This window comes from Bubalus kerabau, chromosome 6, assembly GCF_029407905.1.
Source record: "Bubalus kerabau isolate K-KA32 ecotype Philippines breed swamp buffalo chromosome 6, PCC_UOA_SB_1v2, whole genome shotgun sequence".
NCBI classification, from domain to species: domain Eukaryota; kingdom Metazoa; phylum Chordata; class Mammalia; order Artiodactyla; family Bovidae; genus Bubalus; species Bubalus kerabau.
Genome location: NC_073629.1, coordinates 113,903,094 through 113,913,853, shown reverse-complemented (window position 1 = coordinate 113,913,853; position 10,760 = coordinate 113,903,094). Strand labels below are relative to the sequence as shown.

The 10,760-nt window shown below is 43.4% G+C and overlaps 1 protein-coding gene across 1 annotated transcript; it reads right to left on the bottom strand.

Annotated features, from left to right (window-relative positions):
* Positions 1 to 3,497: 3,497 nt before the first annotated feature.
* On the bottom strand, positions 3,498 to 6,819 carry LOC129656509 (UDP-glucuronosyltransferase 1A9-like). Its single transcript, XM_055587132.1, has 2 exons — positions 5,854 to 6,819; positions 3,498 to 3,581 (listed from the first exon to the last, which is right to left on the bottom strand). Exons 1-2 carry the CDS (start codon positions 6,712 to 6,714, stop codon positions 3,498 to 3,500), a joined length of 945 nt encoding a protein of 314 aa, XP_055443107.1. The 5' UTR covers positions 6,715 to 6,819.
* Between the last annotated feature and the right edge of the window lie 3,941 nt (positions 6,820 to 10,760).

The following is a 10,760-nucleotide window of genomic DNA, read 5'->3' as shown; positions in this document are numbered from 1 at the left end:
TGTGACTTCTGGGGTGGGGGTGGGGGGAGTATGTGTGGCATCAGTGTGGGTGGTGGCCCCAGGAGCCAGCAGTAATGAGGAAGGGGAGGGGGCACAGGTCATTCAGCAGCCATGACAGAGGACTACTCAGAAGAGACAGGAAACTGGACTTCCACTTCCTGCATCTGCTAGAGTAAGGAGACCTCAAAGACATGGGTGAAGGGGGAAGAACGTGCCTGGGTTTCAGCGTGAGATGCCTCATGATATTTGGGCTGCAGGCAATCTCTCCCCACCTCTTCCTAAGGGCACTCATCTGGCAAGACCCCCCAGAGTCAGTTCTCTTTGTACCCTCTGCTCTTCACATGCTTTTCATCATTTGTAACTGATCAATACCTGCTCCCCATTGGACGGCAGCTTCCAGCAGGCAGTCATGTTCATTTGTTGGTGCCACGTCCCCAGCTCTTAACCAGGTACATAGAAGACTCTCAATAGATACCTGTTCAATGAAGGATCTTTTATGAAACCAAAAAAGTGCCAACTGCAAGTTATTCTGTAGTACCAAAAAGCCAACAAATGTCATGTCCACTGTGAGATTAGAGAGCCATGAGGGTTAAATAATTCATAGATGGTTCCCAACAAGAGGAGAACATTGGTATCTGATCATGTTTCAAAAATTGTGACGGTTGGAGATCATTGTCCTGGGAAATACCTAGCATCACCCAGTTTCGGGGTTACAGCTGTCACCAATTCTTTGCCACACACTAGGTACTCTACATGCATTATCATATTTGGTCTGGAAGAGAGTTCTGTGAGCTGGTGCTATTTTATCCATGTGCGTGCGTGCGTGCTAAGTCAATTCTGTTGTATCTGACTCTTTGCGACCCTATGGACTGTAGCCCGCAGGCTGCTCTGTCCCTGGGATTCCCCAGGCAAGAGTACTGGAGTGGGTCGCCATTTCCTCCTCCACGGGATCTTCCCGACCCAGGGATCGAACCCATGTCTCTTACATCTCCTGCATTGGCAGGCGGGCTCTTTACAGCTAGCATCAGCTGGGAACCACAACTGACTGAGCAGGTGCAACACATACTCAGCAGCAGCTCTTCATTACCCAGAGGGCAGGGAAGAACACTGGTTTATAGCTACAGAGAAGACGGTAGTGAGAGAGGGCCAGGGGAACCCGGGCTCTCCAACCACATCCTCTGTGTTCCCAGCTCTTGTTCTATGTACCTCTGGGCAAAGCTTCACTGCCTCTCTTTACTGAAAGCACCATGTCTGAGTCAGACATTAGGATGCCCTTTCTTGTTGCCCGCTGTGTGGCAGGATTCATGATGAGAAAGTGATATAGGAAAACATGGGTGGAAGGGAGGTAGAGAAGATGGATGTAATAGAGATAGGAAGAAACAGGGTGCTGCAGGGAAGAGGGAGGCAGGAGACGGTAAAGGAGAAAGTGTTGCAGGGAAGAAGTCAGTTCCGACTGCATGTTGGAGCTGTTTCTTGGACTTGCTTTTCATTGCTTTTGTTATTATAATCATACTTCATAGCTTGCCTCAGAGAATCCTGCCCCTCTGCCTGACTGTCAAGCTAAAGTGCCTTGGTTCAGAACCCTGTCCACCTGTGGATGGCAGGAAGCGGGAAATGAACACATCCCCTGCCTGAGGCTTGCCATTCTAGGAGATGTTTGCAAGATTAATGGCCTTTTTGCTTTGCTTCCTCGCCTTCCCCCCATCTCTGATCTGTAAGAGAAACTAGCATCCAGACCCTGATAAGACAGTTATTTTGAGGCGCTAGTCTGCCATCTTCTCAGCCAGCTGGCTTTCCAAGTAAAGTCTCTTCCTTGCCGCAAACCTCATCTCTCGGATTCATTGGCCTATCGTGCAGTGGTGAGCAGGGTGAGCTCAGACTCAGGAACCAGAGGGATCATGAGTGACCTCTTGAGTCATGCCTACATATCTATCAGCTGACCTCAGCTGAGGTTCTCATGCTCTTGAAGATCTGCATTGAGTCCAACAACCACTCAGCCTTCTGCTGAGAGCCCCTGGCCCTTCCCAAGCAGAGTGCTGCCTCCCGACTCCAGTTTGCAGCTTCTGGACTTGCCTTAAGTCTTCAGGATATTCCTTTATTTCAGATCAGACATAGGATCCTGTTCCTTGGTGCCACTCACCTGACCAGAGCAACTCTAAATGCCAGGCTGTTTCATGTACCAAAACATCTATGAAGGCCAAGGGTCTCTAAGGTAGAGCTTAGGGGTCAACACAGCACAAAGAAAACTACTTGAGGCCACATAGAAAACCCTCTTGTTCCTGAAAGTTCTCTCAGCCACTGGCGAGCTCTCACTTGTCACATAACCCTTGACTAGTCTCCTCCGCCCCCTTTCCTAACACTGAGAAGCCTAGAAGAGTAGATGTGAATTTTTTTAGTGTTGTTTTTTTTTTTTGGCTATGCTGCACAGCATGTGGAATCTTAGTTCCTGGACCAGGGATCAAATCTGTGCCCCTGCATTGGAAGCTCAGAGTCTTAACCACTGAACCACCAGGGAAGTACATAGATATCCATTTTTGAAAAGCAGTTTGACGGAAACCTAGGATATAGGCAAGCATTTTCACTTATCCTGTCCTGCAAGGCTCAATGTACTCGTAATGGGAGTGGTAAAAGCCTCAGGCTGACATGAAACAAGTGACTTTCTTCCTCTTAACATAACTTTTTGGGACATTTTCACATCCTTCTACTCCAACTGTGTTTTCATTCAACCAGCAAATTTGCTCCCGGTACCAGACCAGATGCTAGAGATATAGCAACAGGAAAGGCAAATATGGTTCCTGCCTGGAGCTTACAGCACAGGGAGGTGTAACAGACCCTACAGGATTGCCAGAAAACTCATTAATTGCCGTTGGATTATCAATTTTTTAAGGGTGATATCTGGCCCCATGAGAGCCTATAACTAGAGTCTATGACTTTACATGGGGATCATGGAGAGTTTCCCCCAAAAAACATCATTGAAACCAAACAAAAAAAGGCTAAGAATTTAGCCTGGCTGTTAATGGGAGAAAGAGGATTCCAGAGAGAGGAACAGCAGGTATGAGGGCACCAAAGTGGAACAGTGTGAAAGGCTGGAAGCAGGCAGGGGGGTTGGAACATAAAAGAGGAGAAGGGTGTGGCTGGCAGGGCGGGCAGGGACTAGAAGACACAGAGCTCTGTCAACTGCACCAAGGATGTCTCGGGTCCGCAATTTCAAGCCAAAAGATTGGAGGTGAAAACTTGTCCAACTTCATCCCCTACTTGTCACCTGGTCCAAGTTCCCTCAGGACCTTGGAAAGCCACAGCAGACACGGGAGAGCATGACTCTGCATTCAGACCAAAGTCAAAATCACTCACAGTAGAGCAGTCGGATGGCAGTAGGCTGCCATCTGCAGTGATGCAATACCAACCACACAGTGCTACGGATGCCACGTGCTTGTCCAAAGAGGGGAACCGGGATCGATCAAACCTACACTAAATTCCAGTTTACAGGAACGCGTTAATCACGACCACAGGACAGCCATCAGACAAACCAGAACGTGAAACATTCTACGGAACACTGATCCAGTTACTACAACAAGCAGTTGCTAAAAGGGAGGGGACAGGTACAGATAGTTAGAAGAAATGAGCCAATGTGGGAAACACGTGTGTATCCTGATTCAAACCAATCCACTGTTAAAAGACATTTTTTTTCCACTTTAAAAAATTCACCATCTTAATCATTTCAAAGTGCACAGGAAAAATACATGATGTCCATAAGTCTTTTCATGAAAATTTGCTTTTGTAGTTATGCTATATCCAAGGATCTTGGTTAAAGGGTCTTCTTCTATCAGAATTCTCTCTGATAATTATGCTTACTTTATATTTGTACTTAAAAATATATATGTTTTTAATTTTATATGTACCATATTATATATAATTTATATAATGTAAATAAATTTACAATATATAAATTTTAAAATATCTATATATTGCCTTTCAGATATGTGAAACCTTTCAAATACATGTAATCCCTTAATAGATATAGAAAACCATTTATTTTATAGATATATTGAGTTGGCCAAAAATTTCATTTTGAGTTTTTTAGAAAAAGACTTTACAGAAAAACCCAAATGAACTTTTGGCCAACCCAGTATAGACATATGTAACCAAACATATAAAGCCTTATATGGTTCAACATGTTTTATAGTTCTCTATCTGTAATAGGTAGATATAAAATCCATATGGCTTTACATATCCGTACACCCCTCTGGGTGCCCTATGAACCACAATGGACTGGGCAAGGTTTCAGGATGGTGCAGTACCCCACCCTCAGATAGAGGGTGCAGATGGTGCTGGGTGGTGCCTGGGATTGCCACAGAAGCTGGGCAAAGGGGAAAGGCCCAGCCTCTCAGAACCCTGCAGTTTGGGCCCATAGCTGACCAGAAGGACTCAGGTTATCTCCCTAATGTTTTAAATTTAAATGGATTACTACTCTGAGTAACCTTGCCTTGTACCAGTAGCATCTACTTACTCTAATATATTTCTTATCAACAAGTGATGCAGTGTTGTTTGGAGGGTGAGGAGAGCATTATAACATATTTAAAACTCACATTTTCCTGCTAGACTCCCGCCTTCTTCCTCACTTGTCTCACCGCTGACTTCACCCTGGGGAGCCCAGCAATCTTGTCCCCCACTTCAAAAGATACTGAAAAATCTGAGTAGCCTGATTTTGTATGGCCCATGAACTAAGAATGGTTGTTACATTTTTAAAGAGTTATAAATAATCAAAGAAGGAAGTCCTTGGCTGTCCAGTTGTTAGGACACTGAGTTTTTACTGCCAAGAGCCCTAGTCAGGGAACTAAGATCCCAGAAGCTGCCCAGGCAAGAAAACAAAGACTCTGGCTTACAGAGATAAGAGCAAGAAGTCAGAAATATATGCAGGTAAAGAAATTAAGGATGTTTAATTCAGTCTTGCTTATAAAAGAAAAAGTGGGGAAAACCACCAATATCTACCAGTATTGGTTAGCTAAATAAACTATGATGCATTCAAAGTAAAGAATTTTATGCGACTATTTAAAAGAGTGTGACAGGGACTTCCCTGGTGGTCCAGTGGTTAAGAATCTGCCTTTCAATGCAGGGGATGCGTGTTCCACCCCTGGTTTGGGAACTAAGATCCCACACAATACAGAGGAACTAAGCCAGCATGCCACAACTACTTAGCCTGTGAGCCACAGACAGAGAGCCCTTGAGCAGTAATTCAAGATCCTGCATGACGCATTGAAAATACCACATGCTGCAGCTAAGACCCGATGCAGCAAAATAATAAATAAATATATTAAAAAATAAAAAGGATGACACATTTGCGTATATACTGACTGAGAAGATGTACACAATTGGCAAGTGAAAAAAGGAAGATAAGGAATTATATGTCCTGTCTGATAGTATATTGTATTTTAATAAATGTCTATGAGAAGTTACATGAGATTCATGCACTTATATAAAATAATTTCAGAAAAACTGGAAGAGATGCATACAAAACTGCTAAAAGCATTTTCCTATAGGGGGTAGCACTGGGTCAACAAAAGGGAAGTTTCATTTCTTACTGGATTTTTTTAGCATTTTTTTCAAAAACAGTATTTACAAATGCAGCCTAGAAATTATAAACAATCACATCAATCATACACACGTACTTAGCAAAGAAGGAGCTTTGTAAAATTTGATAATGCACAATTAAATGAACTGGCACAAAATACTTTGTTCAACCGGAAAGAAATTACAAATGCTAAGGATATAAATGACAAACCAGTTTACTAAGGCATCTTTTTTTAAAATGTCCAAAGCCACATTAATTGTCAATATGCTAAAGAAGTAACTTACCTCTGACAGTGGCTTTTGATTCAACTCCTGACAGTTGATGCCACCAATGAAGACCATGTTGGGCATCACTGGTCTGGGATAGTCCAAAACAAAGTCATTTCGTAACAACCAAATTGATGTTTGACTGAAGAGCTCAGATGTTGTGACAGGCATCTGGAGAATCTCAGAGGCAATTTCTTCAACATTTTTGTAAAAATAGCGGCAAAATAAACGTTCCTCTAAGTACTGGATAAGATTCCACACTCTCTGCTCAAAAGTCATGGCATCAGAGAATGCCAAAAAAGCTCTCGGAACATAAGAAAGGGCCATGGGACTCTGAGTGCCTTCTTCAAAATAATGGCAGAAAACTCCTCTGGTGAAGATCACAGGTGGAAGTGAGAGATACTTGGCTATAATCAAACCACACATATCAAAAGGATCTAGAAACACTGCATCAAAAGAACTCTCTTCTAAGTATTTTACTAATTTTTTGTCCTCAAACAAGCTCTTACAACGTGAAAAAAAGTAATCAAAAATTGTGTTGGCTGAGCCCATTAACATAGGAAGTAGACTCTGTGGCCTAACTTTCCACTGAAAATCAGAGAACTTCCGGAACTCCACGTTCAAATCCTCCAGAGTGTAAGCCGTATGATAAGTCTTTACCGTAATATTGGATGAATTGCTCAGGTGCCAACTCACCTCTGGTATGACTAGGACCACCTCATGCCCCCTTTGGGAGAGTTTCTCCACCACTGAACGCATGGTAAACCAGTGGCTCCCATCCATGGGTACCACCAGCAGCTTGCCTGCCTCGGCGAAGCCTGGTGTCAGCAGCAGACACACACACAGAGGAAAGAAGCCCATTAACATTGCAGGAGCCATCGGATAACTGCAGCCCAGACCAATCCAGCTGCCTGGCTTCTAAGCTCAGGTAGTGTGAACAGCAGAAGCTCAGGAATAAAAGCCGTCTCAAGAGAGGGCGTGCATTTAGACATTCATTAAAAAAAATTAAAAGTGACATTCATTGCCAATGATTTACTCAGAAGAAAGATAATGAGTGCGGAGCATTTGCTGGAACAGATAGTAGTATGCTTTCCAGATGAGATAGCTTTTGATCTTTGCCATGGGCAGCAGCATTGTCCTGCAATTCCCTTTCAGAAACAGACTTCTTAAGCAATGCTTTTGGAATCTGATGACTCAGAAAGGTAAAAGGAAAGTAAATTTCAATCAAATTGGTTTTGCAACTTGTCCCAAAGGAAAATTTGGATTTTTATCTCCAGATTACCAAAGATTCTTTGCCCAGAAAGTGATTGGCATCCCAGATTCCAAGGAAAGATCTGAAGCCCCTTGCCACTGACCTCCTCCCTGGCAGTGAACTTGAGGTTGACAGGAGTCTCTACTATGACTGATGTTACTGAAATCAACTTAAAAACACAATTAAATTTATATACACATATTAGTCTGGCTAAAATTATGAATGCTGACCATACTGCATGTTGGTGAACACACGGAAAAGCTGGACCTCTCATAGACTGCTGGCGAGACTATACAGTAGTTTGGCAGATTCTTAAAAAGATAAATACATCGAACGCCATATAACCCAGCAGATAAATATATTGAATGCCGTATAACCTATCATTCATAGGTATTTATCCATGAGAAAAGAAGGCATACCATTACCAGTAAAACTGGGTGTGCCTCCTGGTAAGTGTTGAGCCAAAAGATACAACCAGGCCAAGATCATAAGAAAGAAGGATTTATTACTTGCAGCAAGTAATGAGAAAACTGGAGATTTTGCCCAAAACTGTGTCTCCCCAACAGCCAAACTGGGGAAGCTTCAAGCTAAAGGTACATGCATATTCACAAAGGGGCACGAGCAGAGAATTTAGCATAGAATTGAAGCCAAGGTCAACACTCTTAGTTGACTGATGTCAGGAGAGGTCAACATGGTCATTCCTTACTCCACGTGGTGGGGACCTTGGCTCCTTCAGAACTCAGAGATAAGTATCAGAATGTTCTGTCTACCCCTTGAGGAGGAACATGGAGTGTTTTATGGTTAAACTATTATATCTTGGCTGCTTTTCCTTTGCGCCTTCATCCCTACACTTCCCTTAACTCATTATTGAGAACTCATTTGCAGAACTCATATGCAGAACTCATTTCTGCATTTTTGCAGAAACTAATGCCTGTGGCCAGTGATTTGTTATGTAACTGACATTGATACGTCTCTGGTCATTAATGTTCCATAACAGAAAACAAAATTCTCCAAGCCAGGCTTCAGCATTACGTGAACCGTGAAATTCCAGATGTTCAAACTGGTTTTTAAAAAGGCAGAGGAACCAGAGATCAAATTGCCAACATCCACTGGATCATTTAAGAAGCAAGAGAGTTCCAGAAAAACATCTATTTCTGCTTCATTGACTATGCCAAAGCCTTTGACTATGTGGATCACAATAAACTGTGAAAAATTCTGAAGGAGATGGGAATACCAGACCACCTGACCTGCCTCTTGAGAAACCTGTATGCAGGTCAGGAAGCAACAGTTAGAACTGGATACAGAACAACAGACTGGTTCCAAATAGGAAAAGGAGTATGTCAAGGCTGTATATTGTCACCTTGCTTATTTAACTTATATGCAGAGTACATCATGAGAAACGCTGGGCTGGAGGAAGCATAAGCTGGAATCAAGACTCCCAGGAGAAATATCAATAACCTCAGATATGCAGATGACACCATCCTTATGGCAGAAAGTGAAGAAGAACTAAAGAGCCTCTTGATGAAAGTGAAAAAGGAGAGTGAAAAAGTTGGCTTAAAGCTCAACATTCAGAAAACTAAGATCATGGCATCCAGTCCCATCACTTCATGGCAAATAGATGGGGAAACAGTGGAAACAGTGGCTGACTTTATTTTTGGTGGCTCCCAAATCACTGCAGATGGTGACTGCAGCCATGAAATTAAAAGACGCTTACTCCTTGGAAGGAAAGTTATGACCAACCTAGACAGCCTATTAAAAAGCAGAGACATTACTTTGTCAACAAAGGTCCATCTAATCAAGGGTATGGTTTTTCCAGTAGTCATGTATGGATGTGAGAATTGGACTATAAAGAAAGCTGAGCACCGAAGAATTGATGCTTTTGAACTGTGGTGTTGGAGAAGACTCTTGAGAGACCCTTGGACTGCAAGGAGATCCAACTAATCCATCCTAAAGGAAATCAGTCCTGGGTGTTCATTGGAAGGACTGATGTTGAACCTGAAATTCCAATATTTTGGCCACCTGATGCGAAGAGCTGACTCACTGGAAAATGGAAAAGCCCCTGATGCTGGGAAAGATTGAGGGCAGGAGGAGAAGGGGACGACAGAGGATGAGATGATTGGAAGCCATCACTGACTCAATGGACATGAGTTTGGGTAAACTCCGGGGGTTGTCTCCTTTTAATCAAGTGTTTATTAATTACTGGGCTATCAATAATCATGTGTTTATTAATCAGGGCTTCCCCAGTGGCTCAGACAATAAAGAATCTGCTGGCAGTGTGTGAGACCCAGGTTCAATCCCTGGGTTGGGAAGATCCCTGGAGAAGGGAATGGCAACTATAAGGTGAAGGAACTAGAGAAGGTGAGGTTCAGAAAAAGAACAACAGTGGCACTTTACAGAAACATCACCTTTAATGAGGCGAGAAGGGGCAGCAGTCAGATTAGTGAGCTGCTGTGCTAAGTCAAGAAGAGAGTAGATATATATAGAAAACATATACATGTGGAGATACATCGTTTTGAGGGGTCTGTTTTTCCTCATGATTATTTTTGATTGGTTAGCTTTCAACAACTGGGGCAAGAAATTCCCGAGACCGGCCGGAGACTGGGATCGGCTGGAAGCTGAATGTAATCAATCTTAACATCCATCCCTTTCTTCAGGGAAAAAAGTTCTTTATTCTGTATAGAATGGTGGGGAGGACCTGGAGGGGAGTTTTTTACTCCAGGCTATTTTGAGAGGCAGAGACATTACTTTGCCAACAAAGGTCCATCTAGTCAAGACTATGGTTTTTCCAGTGGTCATGTATGGATGTGAGAGTTGGACTGTGAAGAAAGCTGAGCACCGAAGAATTGATGCTTTTGAACTGTGGTGTTGGAGAAGACTCTTGAGAGTCCCTTGGACTGAAAGGAGATCCAACCAGTCCATCCTAAAGGAGATCAGTCCTGGGTGTTCAATGGAAGGAATGATGCTAAAGCTGAAACTCCAGTACTTTGGCCACCTCATGCGAAGAGTTGACTCGTTGGAAAAGACTCGGATGTTGGGAGGGATTGGGGGCAGGAGGAGAAGGGGACAACAGAGGATGAGATGGCTGGATGGCATCACTGACTCCATGGACATGAGTTTGAGTGAACTCCGGGAGTTGGTGATGGACAGGGAGGCCTGGCGTGCTGCGATTCATAGGGTCGCAAAGAGTCAGACACGACTGAGTGACTGAACTGAACTGAACTGATTTTAAGCCTTGTAGCTTTCCTTCATTCCAGACCCTAAGGAATATATAAAAAGAGAAAGAGGGATAGGCGTTGTCAATGTTCAGGGCTTCTTCGTGCTGGTAAATGAGGGTCGGGGGTTAGTGGTCTGGGAGGAAGGAAGTAAGGCCTGTAGTGTTGATTTTCTATCCTAGCTGCCAGGGTCTCAAGCAGAAGAACAGTCTTGACTTGATCTTGAGAAATGGCTTGGATTCAGTTCTGGAGGAATCTCTGGAAAAGATTAAACAAACAAGGTCCAAATGTGAATAGGAGGATAATAAATATGAATGGTCCAAGAAGGGGCAAAACCCAGGGCATCCAGTTCCAATCCATCAACCATGACTGCCAGGAGTTGCTTATCTCTGGCCAATTCGAGAGGCTTGATCTGTAAGGTTTTTTGCAGCTCCCTGGACAACACCCAACTGGTTGACATA

Coding starts and splice junctions, on each gene's coding strand:
- LOC129656509 (XM_055587132.1), bottom strand. CDS start 6,714: ATGGCTCCTGCAATGTTAATGGGCTTCTTTCCTCTGTGTGTGTGTCTG. Junction 3,582..5,853: donor ATCAAAAGCCACTGTCAGAG/GTAAGTTACTTC, acceptor CCTCCCTTTTAG/CAACTGCTTGTTGTAGTAAC.